The sequence below is a fragment of the Vigna unguiculata genome, chromosome 4 (assembly GCF_004118075.2).
Source record: "Vigna unguiculata cultivar IT97K-499-35 chromosome 4, ASM411807v1, whole genome shotgun sequence".
NCBI lineage: Eukaryota > Viridiplantae > Streptophyta > Magnoliopsida > Fabales > Fabaceae > Vigna > Vigna unguiculata.
In genome coordinates this window covers 2,052,231-2,071,496 of record NC_040282.1, presented here as the reverse complement: position 1 = coordinate 2,071,496, position 19,266 = coordinate 2,052,231, and the positions used below count along the sequence as shown (strand labels likewise).

Genomic DNA, 19,266 nt, shown 5'->3' with positions numbered 1-19,266 from the left:
TTAAACTTTAGCAGCAGAATGTGACAGAAAATAAGGAGTAAACTTGGTAGAGAAAACATAGTTATCTTTGGTGGGTTTTTCTGCGAGCTCAAATGGTCAAACAAAAAAATGTAATTAGATAAAGCTCACACAATTAGGTCTCTATCACACTTGGTTTGTTTCAGATACCATTATTGCAAGAAATATTAAACAAACGAATTCTTTATTTTGGACAATTATATCAAAGTTGACTTTAGATTTGTATTATGAATGATCGAACACAAGTGTTCTTTTCCTTGAACCATCATCCTTGTATGTTTGGACAAATATTGTGTGAATTAGTCCATCACAAAATAAACAATTAAATACTTAACTCGTCTTCTAACATGAAGAATTAGTGTAGTTATTAATCATTTTGCATGTTTAATCTGTAATGTATGTGAAAGCATGTTAGAATAACCACAATCATAGTATTCGATAAAAAAAAAAAAAAAATCTTGACAGGAAAAAAGAACACTGAATCCAATGAAATAAAATAATGATGCAAAGGGAATACCATGGCCAACTCAACCCTGAATGAAAATGAAGTTGAATTGAAGTGATCCAAGTCACTTTAGTTCTTTGAATCTTTGGCTGTTTTTTTTTTTCTGCTTTTGATCTTTGAAACTTCCAATGGAATGAATACATTGGCAAAAGCTGGAAGGTACAAAATTACAGCTCCAAACAAGGTGTAACAGACAAGGCTTAGAATCCTATATGGATTGCTTTTCACTCATAAAGTTACATTCCAAAGAAAAAAAAAAGAATAAGTTCACTTGCACCAACCTATAAGAATATCACCCCCACCATCTCTGTTCTTCCTCTGTTACCACTCTGCCCAAAACAGAGCAAAACAGAGGATCCACTTCATCACTCCGAATGGATCCTCCACCGCTCTCTGCCGCAACCATCATCACCACCACCACTCATAAGCACCATCCCGATTCGGTAGAGTCTTCGTCTCCACGTTCCCGCAATGCAGAAACATGGAATGATGAGAATCTACCGGTGGTTCCCGGCGCCAAGCTGCGCCTCATGTGCAGCTATGGTGGCCACATCATGCCACGCCCTCACGACAAGACTCTCTGCTACGTCGGCGGTGACACAAGGATTGTGGTGGTGGACCGCCACTCCTCGTTGAAAGATCTGTGTGCACGGCTTTCCCGAACCATTCTCCATGGAAGACCCTTCACACTCAAGTACCAGCTTCCCAACGAAGACCTCGATAGCCTCATCACTGTCACCACTGACGAAGATCTCGACAACATGGTGGAAGAGTACGATCGAATTATGGCGAAAGGTACGGCTTCTTCACGGCTCAGGGTGTTCCTGTTCTTCACCAAACCTGAGGCCACGGTTTCAATGGGGTCACTACTTGATGATGTGAAGTCAGAGACATGGTTTGTAGATGCACTCAACAACTCTGGAATGTTAACCAGAGTAGTTTCAGATACTGCTGCAGGGAATTCTTTTGTGAACCTTGATAGTGACGGTGGTGGTGGAGGTGTTAGTGGCAGTGGTTCAAGCAACAACTTGGAGGCTTTGCCTGATACTAACAATAACAAAGCCAAGAACTTTCCTGATGTGGTGCAATCAAGCCCTGGTTCACCTATGATGGAAAACAGTTCCTCTTCTTCTCCTTCTTTCTCTCCTTCTCTGGCAAATCTTCCTCCCATTCGGGTACGTGTTGATGACAACAGTAGTAGGCTTCAGCAAGAGAACAAGGTTGGGGGGCTGGTGGAGGAGCAGTTGGCTCAGATGACAATTGCAAGTGGGGTGAAGCAAGATGATGGATTGGTGAGTGTGGTTTCTTCTGCAGTGGCTGCTCCTGCAATTCCTGCAGCTGTGACTATGGTTACTACCAGTGATAATGTGATGAACAGAGTTGTTTCTGAGGATGAGAGATCTGATCTCGGGTTTCGGAAGCCCCCTTTACCATTGCAGCTCGTGCAGCCAAGGACTAGTGGTGGTTTGAATTTGCCTTCTCCTGATTCAGTTGCAAGGTGTGTGATTTCTGCAACACTGCCATATTACCCTTCTTTGGTTTTCTCTTCCTGTCTATGTTTGCTTTTGTTTGTGTTAATATAGTATTTTTTAAGAATCACATACTTAAAAGTCTTACTTTTGGTGATGTGTTTTGTTTTTGGTTAACATTTTCAGTGATAGTAGTATTGCATCTGCAAATTCTTTCTCCAAGACTGTTTACTACCAAGACCAAGTCCAAGCTGCACAACTAGACAACAAACTAGTTGCTTTCTCAAATGCCAAGAGTGAAATACCTGATCAGGTGATTCAGGTTCATGATTCTGGCTACACATTACCCCCACAATTAGACCAAAATAGACAACTTCAGCAGCAAAAGCCCTTGGTCCATGCCAGCTCTCACTACATAGGGCAAGTACCAGTTTCATCATACTACCCAGTTTATGCCCCACCACAACAACAACAACTTCACCCTCCAATTGCTCAGCAACAGTACCCAGTTTATGTGATGCCTGTTGGACCCACACAAGTAACACAACCATACAACATCATGGGTGACCCAAATGTGTTGGTCTCAGGCAGAACCCTAATACCACAAAGTGCTGTTACCTCAGCAGCATACAAGGATGGTACTCCACCTATCTATCCCACCAAGTCAGTTAGCCCTACTATACCTGATGTCACTCCAAGTGTTTACAAGGCTCCTCCTGTGGCCTCAAATCCTGCATATGCTCCAATACCTCCCAATCAATTTCAGCCACAGTATGTGGGGTTTCAGCCACAGTCTCAGTTCCATCATCCACCACAGTCCATTGCTGTGGCTCCCTCTAGTACTACTACTAATTATGGCTATGAATATGGTGGCCATGTGCAAGACCAAGGTTACTACACCCATCAACAAACCACTACTGCTCCATTGCTTCCTCAGTACCAATCCATGACCCCAGCTGCAGCTGCTGCAGCACTCTCAGATGCTTCAAAACAGTACCCTGCAGACAGCATTCAGCAGCAAAATAGAGCATCACAGCCGGTGTGAATCAGAAGTGGATAAGAATTAATGAATCGGGTGGTGGAGAGGGGTGTGGTGAGAGGTAACTGAACTTTACTTTCATTTTTTAACAATGAACATATATGGACCCTACTTTCTACACAAAAATAAGGACTAAACCATAGGTTATTTCTTTTTTTATTATCTCTACGGAAATGAATGACTTGTAAAACCATATTTTGCAAACCTAGCTTTATTGTGATCATCACAGTTACTCAGTTGAATAATGCAAGTTGCTGCTGCCATTAGCTTTCCCGAGGGACTTTTTTTTCATTGCTTTTCTATCCAAATGTTATTATATTGGTTAGAGTTGGAGTCTCTTCACAGTCACGTTTAGTTTTGTTTGCTTCTGATTAACAAAACCAACGTCAGATTTCATGAAGTGCGTGATGGTTCTGGTGATTTGATGAAAGAGGCCTATAAAATGAATTTGAATTAGCCAAAATGAAAATGACTCCGTTTAACAGCACATAGAGGCTTATACGGCTGGTGAATCATTGGTTTGTTATCAAAATAGTGTAATGTAACGTAATCATTTGAATGACTTCCACCACGCTTGGAAACTGTTTGAAGTAAGAATCACGTTTAAAACTTGAAAGTTATGGCTATTAAAGTTTTTGTAATAGTGAAAAACTATATCTGAAACACGGTCTTTGTCTTTTACACAAATTTCTCACAGAACTGACACGATATATACAAATATCACTTTTATAAGCTATATAAACATAAAGGAGAATCTATCAACATGCATGCAACGTGCAAGATCTATGACTTTTGGGATATTTCCAGAGAGATAATGGAAAACCAGTTAGTTCTGAAAAAACCTATATAAAATATTAATCACAGTTAGTTAATATTAATCACACTTGGATTCTTAGTACTAAAAAACAAAACATTTTTGAAGCTTGAAAGCAGAAGTATATAGAACATTGATGATAGAAATACCATGTTGATTGGCATTTGATCCCTAAGAATCATACTTGATCTTTTGCCATTTCAAAAATATTACTGTCACGGTTGAGTATATTCTATTACTATAACAATAGTTAGACAAAAAATGAGATAATAATAAGGTGACATTGGTAATATTGACAATAATAATAAGTTGAGGTATTAATAGTGGTGATATTAAAAATGTTAACAGCACGATTCGTCACAAGCAGTGATATTAATATAATATTGGCAATGATTGATCTTTAACATTTTATGATCTAAGTGAAATGATAGGTGAGATCTTTTTTATATGCAAATATTTTAAAATGTAAATATATATTACATAAAGAAAATAAACACAAAATTTATTAAGAAAAAGTATTTTGTTCAAGTATACAAATAATAAAGTTTTAACACATTTTTTCCTCTTTGACAAAAATGTTTCGAATTAAATATTACATACATTTTTTTTTCTATACTAATAGACTAAATTTTAGCTTTAACTAGTATTTTAGTATTATATTGTCCCTTTCAAGCAAAGAATAGTTATCTAAAAATGACAACATTAATATTGATATGAATGAAATGAAGAAAAAAGGACAAGACTTAAATAACACTATGTTTGGAGAGTAAACCAATTGTAATTCAGAGATCATGCATATATTCCCTTTATCTTATTCAATACTATCACTATATGACTCTTTCTTTATATTTAATAATTAATTTATTAACTTTTCTGTAAATTGAATAACCATGTACATATATTCCTTTTAAGTAAGTTCTTTTATAAGTGAAAATTCAAGGCAAAAAATTCAAACATCAATATTTTCATGTCATAAATATGTACTTATGGACTAAAACAAATTCATTGGTTAATGTAAATTTTGGTGGAAGAAATTTTACTCTCTTTAACATTATAATTCTTACTTCTTTTTTTTCCATTTTACATTCCTTAATAATAAATTTACTTTTCTGTAAGTGAAAAACATAAAATCTATAGTCTCAATTCAATTTCAATTTTGTTTGATTAAAATTGGAATTACATTGATAAACTATAATTATTGAATTTTTACAAAATTAGATAATAGATACTAGATTACTATATTCAGGCTCAACTTCATGTTTAACTACTTAGTTATGGTGATTTATGTTTCTTTACGTATAAGACTTCAAACCCTACTCTCTCATCATCTCTTACACGGCTAAATAAGCTATTACAGCCCATAATAACACATGGTTACTCTTTCTTGTTATCTTCACGTAGTTAGTTCCGTTTACCATAAGAAACTAGGAACAAAATCTGCAAGACAAAACCAACCACAAAACCACCTGGGATAAGAAAACGAAAACACATACTTAAATACCAGATAAAATAAATTAGAAAAAAAAAAAAACGTGTTTCTGTTCACTGAACATTAAAAGAGAAAAATGCTTCTTAATCACATTGCCACCGGGTTCTGTTGGGTCGACCCGCCACAACCCGACCGGAACCACGAAACCCGACTCGCTTCCTCGCGTTTCTATCGCCGGCGGGTGACGCCGCCGAGTGCGGCGTTTCGCAGCGTGCGAAGGGAGAAGAATGGCCGCCAACGGCGATCGATATGCACTGCCGATGAGCTTCACCGCGTCGTGGTTTCGAACTCCGATTGGAAGCTCGCTCTGTGGCGCTACCTTCCTTCTCCCGAGGTTCCCCTCTTCTCAAGTTCTCAAATTTTTGCTTTCTGTGAATACCCTTTTGGCAATGCACTGATATATAGCTTCCGGGGCTTCCGGGTATTGAATTCCCTCGTTATTATCAAAGGTGGTGGTGTTGAAAGATATAAGCTTTCTTATGTGTTTTGCAGGCACCGTCGAGGAATCACCCGCTTTTGTTGTTGTCAGGGGTTGCTACCAATGCAATTGGCTATGATCTCTCTCCTGAGGTAACCTTGTTTCCATTGAAAAATCATATAACTGTGTTGGGAATGGAAGAGGTTTTAAGAAATGGTTCGTCGCGACTCAACCGAATCACATCCTCAGCTGGGGCCACATTTGTCCTCTGTTTGTGGCGAAATCACAACCCTGCCTGGAAATTTTAAACTTTTGAAATGACTGATACAGATTCTGCACCCATTAAACATTACTTTGTTTCATGATTTCATTTTGTTAAGATTTTTCTACAAGTTAATCATGTTGGTTTTTGAGTGAAGTATTGTCTCTAAATTTAAATCTGATGTTTGATTATTTGTGACAATAATCCCTGAAAATTTGGTTTTTAACTTTCTAATGGTAGTAGATTAATGTAGCTGCCCACGTCAATAGGACTTCGTTGTTGGGGTGGTGGTTATTTGTGACAGTATTTTGTTCTAGGATAATGTTAAATGATGTGTGATGAGTTTACGTTGTTTGTGTTCAGTCTTCATTTGCTCGGTACATGTCGGCACAAGGTTTTGATACGTGGATTCTTGAGCTTCGCGGTGCTGGGTTGAGCACTATTGCAGATAGCTTGGAGGAAGATGAGGAATGCCTAAAGAAATTGTCTGAGATTGATTCTGCTATTAGTGATGAACTTGGTAAAAGCAGTGCTTCTCCAGCAAGATTTAAGAACCTTGGCTCTCCCGAGGTTATAACTAAATCTGAGGAAATGAGGTTAACAAGGAGGTTCATGGACATTTTTACAAGGATATCTGAAAAGTTTGCAGGCTTTCTCAATCCGGGTTAGTGAAAGAATCATATTCATAGGAACTTGTCACTTTTAACATTGTATGATTACATCAACAACTAATATGATTACTATTATTGAAGGTCAACAGTTGTTCCCAGCACAGATTTTAGAACTGCAAGACCGATTTTCATCCACTCTAGAAGAGTTTCAGAAACAGCTTCAGTTGATTATTAAGTATGATTGGGACTTTGATCATTATCTGGAAGAGGATGTACCTGCAGCGGTGAGGTGACAGTCCTTTGTGATGTTTTACTTTTAATTTGGCAAGAGTTCTACTTTTGTGTCTTCCTTTACTTGTTAGGTGTATTTTATTTGTTTGTTCCACTAAATATTGGCTTAAAAAATTGAATGATCTCAATAAATTTGTTTTTTAATTGCTGGTTTCATACATTCAACCATTAGATGGAGTACATAAGAGCTCAATGCCAGCCAAGGGATGGAAAATTGCTTGCAATTGGTCACTCAATGGGGGGTATCTTGTTGTATGCAAGGCTTTCACGTTGCTGTAAGTCCCACATAGATCTGCTGCAAAAGTTACTTTTTATTCATGATTTATTTGATAGACAAATGAAAATCCATATTGCTTGTTTTGTGGTGTAAGTTTGTTCACAGAAAATTTATCATGATTGCTTTGTGTATTTCACTTTCTATTTTAATTTGATATTATATAAAACCTTTTGCAATAAAAGTATGCAGAAAGGTAGTAACAACCTTAATTTTACTTCAACATCATTGCAAGAAATAGTCACTCGATTCTAGGATTCAGTGGTCAAATGCAGAAGAACTCTTCTTTAATGCATAGATTAAATAATCCTTTTGCAATGGTAGTGGCATCAGCAGCCAAGTGCTTGCAATTACAGCATTTAATTCAGTGTGCATCATTTGAAGGAAATTATGAACCATTTTGATTTTGAGGATCTTTTACTTTGTTCATTCCTTTTTTATTGAGTGTGACATATTTGTAACTTAATTATTGTACACATCACTATTTATTAACAAACAAAAAATAAATTTTAGCTGTTTTACCACAACCAATGTGGAAGGTATTTTATAAATATCTATAGCTATGCACTTTCCCTCTTTTACTTGTGACAAATTTTATGGACAGGTTGAGATCTTGTGTGGAAGGAACATTGTTGTGAATTATGATCTGTGAAGGAACCTGTTTGCAAATTATTTCTGTGAATCAATGTGTTGATCTTTCTTTTTTCTTGTTCCAACGTAAACTGTTAGGTTTTGAAGGAAAGGATTCTGGGTTGGCATCTGTTGTTACTTTGGCATCATCACTTGACTACACCCCTTCAAAATCATCTCTCAAGTTGCTTTTACCCCTGGCAAGTGTTTAAGGAAATTGATTGTGTGGTGACAAATTTTATTTGTTTTGATCCATGCCAGTAAGATACCGAAAAACTAAGACCATGTCTTCTTTTGCAGGCAGAACCTGCTCAGGCTTTGAACATTCCTGCTATTCCAGTTGGGCCATTGTTGGCCACTGTTTATCCCCTTGCAAGCTACCCTCCGTATGTTTTATCTTGGCTGAATTCTCAGATTTCAGCTCAAGATATGATGGATCAGAAACTATTTGAAAAGCTTGTTTTGAACAACTTCGGTAAGTTCCAATTTATCTTTCATCAAGCATTGTTTTTCAACTTTTTGTGCAGAGTATTCAACTATATTATGCACTTTAGAAAAAGAATTCCTTATGAAACTGTACACAGTACATTGTTACATGTCTTGTCAAAATTAAATTAAGAGGAGAACCATCCCATGCATCATCTTATTGCAATTCTTCAATATGCATACCAATCTGTGCAACAGTCATCTCTATAATTTGGTGGATGCTGCAGTTGATTGATCTGTGAAGTCTATTAAGCTAATGGTATTATTAAGATGTTCCACATTGTGATAAATGTTAGATCTTTCAGACTTTAATTTGAGTTTTCTGCAGGTTCTTAAATTGTGAGATCTATGTATGCTGTTGCAAACTTTTTCTCTTACAAACTTTGTATTGTTCTCTTATTGACAGGTACCATACCTGCCAAGATTCTCTTGCAGTTATCATCAGTTTTCCAAGAAGGTGGTTTACGTGACAGGAGTGGAACATTCTTCTACAAGGACCATATCTGCAAAATTAATGTTCCGGTCTTGGCCGTCGCCGGTGACGAAGACTTGATCTGTCCTCCTGAAGCTGTATATGGTAATAAAACCAAACCATGAAAAAAAAAAAAATCTATGAGCATACTCTTCAACACACTTTTCCACATTCTCTTATCAGGTGAAATTCATCTTAGTCTCACTAATCATTTGGGTCACATCTCTCAATTGTTTGGTTTTATTCCCAGACTAGTGTGAGACCCACATGAATTCAACCACTAAGAAAGAGTGAGTTACAAAAAAGATTGTTAGAAAGTGTGTTGTTAGTACTCATCATCATCATCTTCAGCATCATCATCATTGTCATCATCTTTTAAATACTTAACTTTCTCTATCCAAGCAAAATATTTTATCTTTTATGATGATGAAAATAAATTGTGATGATATGTGAATCAGAAACGGTGAAGCTTATTCCTGAAGGTTTGGTTACATACAAAGTTTTTGGGGAGCTTGGTGGTCCACACTATGCCCACTATGACTTAGTGGGTGGTCGTCTGGTATGATTTTTTATTGAAAAGGAGTTACAAGCACACATAATTGAATCAACTTGAGATTTTTCAATATATGGATTTTCTTAACTGTCACTATTCTCCATGCTGCAGGCTGCAGAAGAACTGTATCCATGTATAACTGAATTTCTCAGTCAACATGACATGGTTTAGAACATTGCCTCTTTTGGCTCATTCTTTTTTACATGAAGAACACTAGATGGAAATTCTCATATATATGCACGACCTGTGGTAATAATTCTTGTGTATAGTTAAAGACAATGTATATAGTCAAAGACACTGTACATATGTAGTTCTAAATAAAGCACATGAGGTGAAAGTACATGTTGGAAATCAGGGTGCTAAGAAAGTCGGTAATAGGAATCAAGTGCCAGGTTTAATCAAATTACAAGAAGTTACAAATTATTCTAGTGATTATTTTTTAAAGCTTTTAATGAAAGAAGTGATTTTGATATGAAATTAATCTTGTGATCACTTTTCAAAGAGTTTTGTTTTAAAAGTTGAAGTTGATTTTTGTTTATTCACAACAAAAAAATTACTTTTTTTTAAAAAAAAAGTTGATCTTATGGAAGCCTACTTAAAATAGTTTCTGGTTTTAATCAGGTTATTACGCAGCTGAAAACAAACACATGAAAAGCTTTAAAAAAAAAGTAGCTTATTTTTGAAAAAGTGATTACTTCATTAAAAAAAAGGAGCCTTTAACAAACAGATCCTTAAGTAGCTATGAACTTTGTTATTTTAACAATTGTTGTTCTCTCCAAGTTCCATCTTTTTCACTTATGAAGTTTGTAAAATAAAAAAGCTTTTTTTATCCTTTGGGCGAACACCATAAAAATTACAACTTTTCTTAATCTTGATTGCTAGTTTTATCATCAGTGTCATCACAACACATTATAAGCAAATGCAGTTTTCTTTTTCTCAAAAGGTATTTTACATTGGATAAGATCCATCATATTTACATAGTGAAAGAACAAAAAGTAATTTTCACTTGCAGTACCAATCATTTGTGGACATACTTTTTAGGCCAAATAATATCAATGAATTGGCATCTTTCGCAGTGGACAACAACAGAAAAAAAAGTATTGCGGCTTGAACAGTGCATAACACTTCCTGCTAAAGTACATGTGAAACTCTACCCTACAATCAAAGTAAAATCAATCATAAGAGTGGAACACACTCAAAAAAGGAAATTCCATAACAAACTTCAGAAGAATGTGGATAACAATTACAAAAAGATGTGTCGGTGAAAGAAATCATATCTAAAAGAACAAATTCAAGATTTAGCAGATCTGAGTTGTTTGAAAAGAAATATCATAAAATTATTTTCATTTTGGGTCTTAGACATACATATTTGGCAATATCTTTTTTCTTTGTTAAGAAATAATTTGCTTCTAAAAAATTATATAAAAAGGTATAAATAAATTCTATTAATACAAATTATTAACAGATAACTAACTGAACAGAGAGAGCCCCAAAAAAATTAACAACTCTCAGTTAATTGTCATAAACACTATAAATAACTTTAATAAATATTTTCTAAATTTATATTAAAAAATTTTGTATTTATCTAATATGCTTTTTCAATAAGTAAAAGATAAAAAGAAGTAAAGTATTACTAAACTCTACACTTGGAAGATTAACAAATGCTATATTTGTTTTTTCTTGTAAATGCTACTGATAAAGAAATTTAAACAAAGGTTGCTAATGCACTGTCATTTTTAACTGATTTTTCATATGACTTTGGCTAGATTGCAAGAATAGGAGCATGTGAAATTGCTATGAAATTTTATATTTGTTTTTTGAGAAAAATGTGTATATATTATACTTTCGATCCCATTTTGTTTTAAACTGTGATTTTAATACGACGAAATCAACTTTTCAACTTTCAAAACTACGTGACCATCACATTTCTAACTTTGTCAGTAACAAGCAGACATTTCACCAAGTTTGTGATTTGTGGGAGATTTTTATGTACCTGACAAGTTATTCTGGATTCTTTAAGGTGAAAGGTGTGGTTTTCTTAGTGATTTCATCTTATGTATTTTACTATATGCAATCCAATAGTTTGATGAAATGCTTGACTCTCTGAACTTTGCTTTATTTTGCGATGTTGATTTTAGATTTTAACTAGAGACATTTTTCAAACATTTGTGGTGCAAGCATAACACCGCAACATCTCACATACAACCCAATCAAGCATTCATTTTAAAAGGACTAATTTTTGTAACGGAAGTTAAGTTATGCATATCTTCAATCAAATTCTCAACAAAATGGTTTTAAACTTTGATGTAAGCACCGAACCCAAATTTCAAAAGGAGCATTGTTTTCAGCTCATGAGGGTTTCTTAATGAAAGTTAGGAGAAGACAACATGGAATTGCACAGTACAAAAAGGAAGAGTAAGTGCTCATTTGTGAACTTCTTGTTTACCTGACAGCATTCAAACTTCAAACCCTTATGACTGTTCAATTATGAGGCCATTAACAAATATAACACTTGCAAGATAAACTGTGGACTCCTCACTATGGAAGCCAGAAGTTTTAAAATATATAAAGATTGGTTATGTTGCATATAAAAACTATACATCAATTTAAGGGTAAAAACTTGAGGATAGTGCCACTTAAGGTCGAACCACAACTTCTTGCTTACAAACTGGACAGAAGTTTTTATGCACAAGCCACTGTTTTATACACTGAAAATGATAGCTGTGGTCACACTTCAATTTCCCCAACTCATCATTTGCTTCATACTCCTCCTGATCACACAAGAAAAACACATTAACAAAATGTTCAATTATTTAAAAATTAAAAATACCAGTTTTTATTTTGTAGAACAGAAACATATAGTTTTATACATTTTTTTGGGTTTTTTTTACATATCTGGAACAAATTTGCCCAAATATTACGAAAATGGGCAATTTAAAAAAAAATTATCAGTCATAAGTAAATTGTGTAGACTCATGACGACTTTAAAACAAAATCGTGAGGAATCCATACTACTTCATGAATTTCAGAAAAAATGAATTGTAAAGAATTATGATGACTTTAATATTAATATTAATTTATGAAAAGATGACTTCACTTCTCATACACTTACATAGAAATCATGTATAGTTCTCACGATTCTACTTTTGAAGTCGTCATATCATAAGTTCATACGACTTAGTCTATAATCAGTAATATTTTTATGACTTAGCCTATTTTCAAAATATATGGGGAAATTTGCCCCATATATGTAAAAAAACCCATTTTTTGGTGTTGTTATTTAATCAGAGTTGAAATTTTATTTTGATCATTCATATAAACTAAAGTTAAAAAACCAATTCTAACTAGAATACAACACGACAACAGATTATATGACATTTATATTTTAGCTACTTTACAAATTTTAAGAAAATTATGTAAATTTACACACTATTAAGAGAATAAAACCATCTTTTACCAAGTATCAAAGCTAAAAATGAGATGTCTATACGATGAACTAAAACAAAACTAGGTATTTCAAGAGTAACATATTTAACTCAACCTCCTGCAACGCTTATAAAGAAAATGCTAGTAATGTAACTTTACAAACTCACCTGACAAACACTGCACTTTTTGTCTTCTTGATGCTTTGATGCATCATTTGAACTTGAAAGTTTAACTTTCCTTATGTTGTGTCCCATCTCATCTTCTTTGAGTCCAGTGCTGACATGACCTATTCTCTCACCAAGCTCAAGCAATTGCTGTTACACAAACAGAAATATTTTACAATAAACAATGAAAATGTATGCACTGAGGGACAAAATCCTTACAAAATGAAAGCAATAGAAACCTTAGTAACTAGAGAAAGGAACTCTGACCTCGTACGACATGTTATCAACATCAAGTCTCCAGTCTCTAAATTGATCGTGTGAATTGAATCGACCCCCCATTAGTATTCTTCTTCCTCGGATTATCATAATCTTCAAAGTTCCAATAACAATCAAGATATACAACATATCATTCCTTGAATACAATAATAACTAAGCCAAGGATTCATATATTATACTTGTGACAACGACGTTTCTATACACACATTTGTTATTGTTAATAAATCAAATCAAAACCTTCACTGACAAGCCTCAGTTCTTTGTTTACACATGTAAACCCAACAGAGAAAAAGAAAGCATAACATAACATAATTCAAAATTGTGAGAAAGTAGGTAGCACCAAAATTAAAATGACATACTTCATTTAAAATTGAAAATTTCATTCCAATTTTTAAGAACCAAGACGATCCCATTTTTAACTCTTCTTACTACAAGTGGAATTTTGTTTCGATTTCAATCGAAATCAACAAATTATAAGAACTGTAACCACAAAGGTGAAAACTAATATGGTAAAACCTAATAATAGAGGTACCTAGTCAAGAATAAGAAAAGGTAAAATCTTCAACACACTAAAATAGGAAATTTTCATCCAAGAGGGAGTTCATACCCTTGTATGTCGACTATGAAGAACCCTTTTTACTCATTTGCAACATCAAACCCTTGTTCTCTCTTGTGCCTTTTCACTGCATCCTAAACAATGGGCTTGGGCTCTTTTTCTTCCCTTTTATTTAAAGATTAGTGTTTTTTTTAATCTCTTCATTTCAATTTAAATTTTTATATAAAAACAAACAAATACTTTTCCTATTTTTAAAATATATATTATAAAAAAAAGAAATTGGGCACAAAATATATAAAAATCTAGAAAAAATGTACAATATAATCCTAGCTGTGTCAAAATCTCAAAGCAATGCAATATTTTCCACTACCTGTACAAACACCATCATTCTATATAAAAAAAATTGCAGTAACTTTAATCATTATATAATAGTGTCAAATGCTATTAAATATTTTTCTTATTTAACCTGGATAACTAAGATATATTAACCCAAATTATAATGATTTCGTTATTGATTAAGTTTAATATTACTTTTACTTTTTATCTTCATATTTGCCTTGGCCCTCAACAAAAATTTTCTCACTTCGTTCATGAGACTTAGCAAATTCTCTGTTGTTATCCAACTTTCAATAAAGAAATATTTCTAAATTTAAATATACCTATTAAATACTCTCCTTTTTTTATCTATTTTCTCATCATATCATATATTCTATAAAACTATAACGTTCATTCTCTTTTTAAGATATATATTAAGTCTTGATGAATATTTAGGGTGTACATCAATAATTTCTTCTTTTGAAAGTGCTTTTTTTTTATTTAGTTATTATTTTTAAATTTTAAGATCATTAATTTTTATTTGTTATAGTTATACTTTTTTTCTCTAACTTTTTAATTAACATATATATATATATATATATATATATATATATATATATATATATATATATATTCATTTATTGTAATGTAGAAACTATAAAAGATAAAATAGAATCTCATAATTATTTTAATTTGATAAAACAAAATTGTCTCTTAATTCTTACCAAACAACTTTAAACTATAAATAAATAGAACCAAAACCAAACCAATGGAATACTGAACTATATCTTGTTTATGCTGTAAAGACTTACACTTTTTCACCTCTGTTTTCACCACAATACTATGCAAAATGCATTAATCTATTCAAGTAATAATATCCTTTTTACCATGTTATTTCTTTTTACAAATTTGGACTAACTGAATATTAATCCATTAGATTGTGACATTACTTTTCTCACTTGATCTTTCCAATCAAGTCTAGATTATAAGTGTAGTTAAGATGTAAAAAATAGAAAGTAAAAGACTCTACAATCTTCTTTTTGACACCATATACTCTGGTACAGGACTAATGCAGGATTCAAAACTAGTAGAAAGTTTTACCAAAGTAGAATCTTTTGAAAAGGCCAATCCACAACCACACCAAATTCAAATTCTACTGTTGGTTTAACATATGCAGTAATTATTAGTTCATAAAAAGTTACACTTCAGAAGACCAAATTATTGTTTGGCACCATCTACTGCAAGAACATGGAGCTCACATTGATCACACAATCCTACATTTGAAACAACAATGTTGCAATACCACAATACATGCAAGATTCAAAAGTTATCATCATCAAATTCAAGAGTAAATAATCATTTTCAGTCAAATCAAATTCCATGACAGATAATATACCAATTAAGCAATGGTTCTTAATTATATGGAAAATCCAAATTTTGTTCTAAGTATCTGTGTATTAAACATGCTCTGTAATCTATTAAATCTCACAACATGAATACATAAACATCGAATAATTTATGCACTGATAGTACAAAGAGCTTTTACATTATCCTGCTGTAAAAACATTTCATGTGTGATAAGTTTATGGTTTTGCATAAGCAAATTACTCAGAAGACATCCCTAGCACCATTTCTGAGAAATTGACAAAGTGAAAACATTTACACTTTCCATACAATAAGAATTAAACATTTAAACTTATAACGAAAGGGCACAAGAACAAAAACCAACCTCAGCAAGACCATCAGGTGAAGGATGTGGAACGTGGCGATAGAATCTAGCAGTTCCAAAAGGGTCTAATCCACTACGTTCTGTGAAGATATCAGATTCAGCAGCATCCAGAAAAGGGAAGTTTTCTGGCTTTACAATGCGCCTTCCAAAGTAAGATGAACGCTGCCATCATATTTATGAAGCAGAGTTAGACCATGTCAGAGCAAGAGCAAGTAGAGACCAAAACAATGACGAAACTTAACTAACACCGATGGATCAAAAATCTCAACTTCATTGTGTGTAGTACAAACAATAGGATAAAACAAACAACTAAGAATGTTAGTGATGATAATGAGTGTTCTCTTTCACTTTATGTCTTCAAGGGGTCCACAAGAAACCAATCAAGAACTCCACCATGTGTTTGTGACTTGACTAGGAAATGGGATGCGTACACGCATTGAAGATGCTGGTAGCTATTTATACATAGTTCTGCATCTCATAAACCATCTTTTTAATCTTTGTCCTAATTACAAAGCTAGAGAGTATTGAGATCTGCTATCTGCTTTTCCTTGTATGCTTCTAAGATTATTAAGATCAAGTGGGAAAGTGTCATGTCATTGTAAGAATTTGTGTGCATGCATCTAATTCATATCTATCTATGCACCGACAAACTACTATGCTAAATTTATAAATTATTTTTAAAAATCATAAATAACTATTTTACTGAGTTGATATGTAAACTACAATAACCCTTCATGTCTTGTATACTAAAACTAATGCCTTCTTGTTGTGCATATATCTATTCAAACTAGAAAAGTACAAAAATAACATCTTTAAATTTTTAAAGCAATATCTAATAAAATATATGAAACACTTAATAATTATTAGCTTCTAACATACTGATATAGAAAACAATTTTAGATTTTTTGAAAGTTAATTTAGTCAAATCATTGATGTCGTATTTCATAACCTATATAGTATCTTTATTTTTCAATTATTTTATATCTCAGTTTGTTTTAGTTAGAAGAGAAAGATCCTTTTCATGAACATTACATCATATAGATCAATCAATCAACTAAACAAGGAAAACCAAAATGATTGATGATCTTAACACACCCTAAGGATCAATTCTCTCCAAGTTTGTAACATGACAAACACATCCAACCACAAAAACTAGTTCATCATACCATATACCATCTGAATAAAATTTTCGGACTCTATAGAAGTAGACATAAGAGGAAATGCTCAGAAATTTTCACATATAGAACAAATTACAAATCAACTTACACAGTGAGTTTATTAACTTTTACACTACTTGTAGTCATAAATTTCCCATCAGTTGAAATTGAAAAATTTCATTGGTAACACAAAAATCAAAGTCATGACACAGACAGAAACAAATTCACAGCAAATTCAAGGCCTAAATGATTGAAGAGGAAAGAAAGAACATTGTGAAAATTTGAGAATAGTATTGTACCTCCCTCTCCACCACATCAAGTTTTCCTCTTGCAGAAACATCCTTCCTAGCCACAACACAGTCCACAGATGCAGCAGCAGCAGCAGCAGCATCTGTTGAGAACCCAATACCAGGACCACACCAAACATCCTGAAAATCCACACATGTTCCACCAGAAACATCATCAACAACTCCATCACATGTCTTGTTACTGTTACTGTTCCTCCTGTGTTTTTTCTTCCTGTTCCTCTTTCCTTCCCAATCCGCCGAGGACCGAATCACCGTGGGCACAGAAACCTTCTGTGATGCTCTGACAGTGCAACCGAGTCCTCTGAAGCTTGCCGTAGAGAATTTTTTGCTGTTTTTGCTGCTGTTTTGGTCTCTGACATGTGTGGTTTCATTAGAGGTGGAGAATGAAGATAAGAGAGCAGAGATGGTGGATTTGGTGTGAGATGATTGGATTGTAGAAGGGGTTTGAGGATTTGGATCAGTTTCTGAAATGGGGCATCCGAATTGGTTTCTTGGTCTTCTCCACTTCATGTGTTCAGTCACAACAGGCATGGTTCAGAGAGAGAGGGAGAGAAATAAATGGTGTGAAGAGAGTTTGAAAAAGGACTGAAACATAATCTGAAACTGGTCTTGGAAGCAAAGGAGCTGTCTAGTTATGTGGAATGCAGAGAATGTGGATTTATTTTTTCCATGGTGAGAGAGGACATTAAATAATAGAAGAATATGATTGTTTTCAGTGGTAAATTTTTATCAAACAGAAACATTTGAGAGGACAGTTAAACTGCAACTTGACAAAGTAAACCTTCAATTTCATCTATAAAGTATTATTCTCTAGTACACAGTCCTTAAAATAATGAAAAACTACATTAAACCAACATTTTCAGTATTAGAAACATGTTAAGTAGCTCTTGAATTGTTACAGATGTTAATACAATAGTTAAGAGGGTGAGATTTCCAACTAATTATTCATGCATCTTATTAACACAGACAGCATATAACAGAGGGATAGGATGTGGATTGATTAGTTTTGAGATAATGTTTTACTTTTAGATTTATATAATTGTGGGAGTTACTTTCCTTAATGTTGTTGTTTGTTAAGTGGGGCCATGTTTGTCTTGTTGTTGGAATTGTGGGCATATGCTATAATTGAATAGGAGTGTGTGAGGCCATGGAATCTGACCACTTTTGCTTCTTTTTGTGCATTTTAAGCCAAACTGATGCAACACATCAGAGCTAAAGTTGGAAAACCTTTCCTCTCTCATTGTTCTTGGAGTGTAGTGCTTTGGCTTGTGGCTTCAATTAGAATGGAAAAGATGTAAAGGGGGCACAAGAGACCAATGGATCATATCTTATGCCATAAAAACATTAAATTATTAGGTGACACTGCAGAAAGTTAGATTTCAGAGGAAGGGTCCCATTCTGAAATCACAGGGTTAAAATCATGGATGTTTTTTGGATGTAGTGTGGCACACCCTTCGTTTTACTCGCACAAAATCATGAATCGTTTGTTATCATGTGTTGTGGGGTGCCTTAGATTTTGACCCAAGAAAAAATGTCTTGTCTTTCATGTAAAGCAACCTTGCTAGCTGTAACTTCCATGCATTCATTTTGGGGAAATTATCAATTATTTTTGCGTACATATATTCCACCAAAATTGATATGTGTGATGATGGAGAGAAAAAGAGAATAAACAAAGGCTTTGGATGAAACTTACTTGCAAAAATATTCTCCTAACTATTTCAACTCATTTCACTATTTGTGATTCCCAAGGTCCAATGCTTAATGAATGGGTCATGTTATATTATGCACTTCTATTATTAATCATATAAACTTGTCTTCACTCACACTCTATGAGAATTGATATGAATAAGAATTTGGTAAGAATAAGAGTAGTTTTTTCATAAAGTAATGAAGGAGAGAATGTGGTACCACAAAAAATATTATTAATTAAAGTGGTTCTTTAAAATATTCTATATATTTTATTTAGTTTATATTTTTTAAATTAAAAGAAATGTAAGAATGAAA

General features: G+C 33.6%; 3 protein-coding genes across 3 annotated transcripts; 2 read left to right on the top strand and 1 right to left on the bottom strand.

The window, feature by feature from the left end:
• The first annotated feature begins 545 nt into the window (after positions 1-545).
• Positions 546-3,311, top strand: LOC114182135. Its single transcript, XM_028068911.1, has 2 exons — positions 546-2,021; positions 2,179-3,311. The coding sequence occupies exons 1-2, from the start codon at positions 898-900 to the stop codon at positions 3,035-3,037; spliced, it is 1,983 nt and encodes a 660-aa protein (XP_027924712.1). The 5' UTR covers positions 546-897; the 3' UTR covers positions 3,038-3,311.
• A 1,896-nt stretch (positions 3,312-5,207) lies between these two features.
• Positions 5,208-9,734, top strand: LOC114181530. Its single transcript, XM_028068003.1, has 10 exons — positions 5,208-5,668; positions 5,827-5,904; positions 6,378-6,678; positions 6,767-6,909; positions 7,089-7,191; positions 7,920-8,020; positions 8,121-8,295; positions 8,713-8,883; positions 9,237-9,337; positions 9,443-9,734. Exons 1-10 carry the CDS (start codon positions 5,411-5,413, stop codon positions 9,500-9,502), a joined length of 1,491 nt encoding a protein of 496 aa, XP_027923804.1. The 5' UTR covers positions 5,208-5,410; the 3' UTR covers positions 9,503-9,734.
• Positions 9,735-11,724: 1,990 nt separating this feature from the next.
• Positions 11,725-17,940, bottom strand: LOC114181968. Its single transcript, XM_028068684.1, has 5 exons — positions 17,254-17,940; positions 15,798-15,959; positions 13,189-13,290; positions 12,925-13,071; positions 11,725-12,102 (listed from the first exon to the last, which is right to left on the bottom strand). The coding sequence occupies exons 1-5, from the start codon at positions 17,791-17,793 to the stop codon at positions 11,968-11,970; spliced, it is 1,086 nt and encodes a 361-aa protein (XP_027924485.1). The 5' UTR covers positions 17,794-17,940; the 3' UTR covers positions 11,725-11,967.
• Between the last annotated feature and the right edge of the window lie 1,326 nt (positions 17,941-19,266).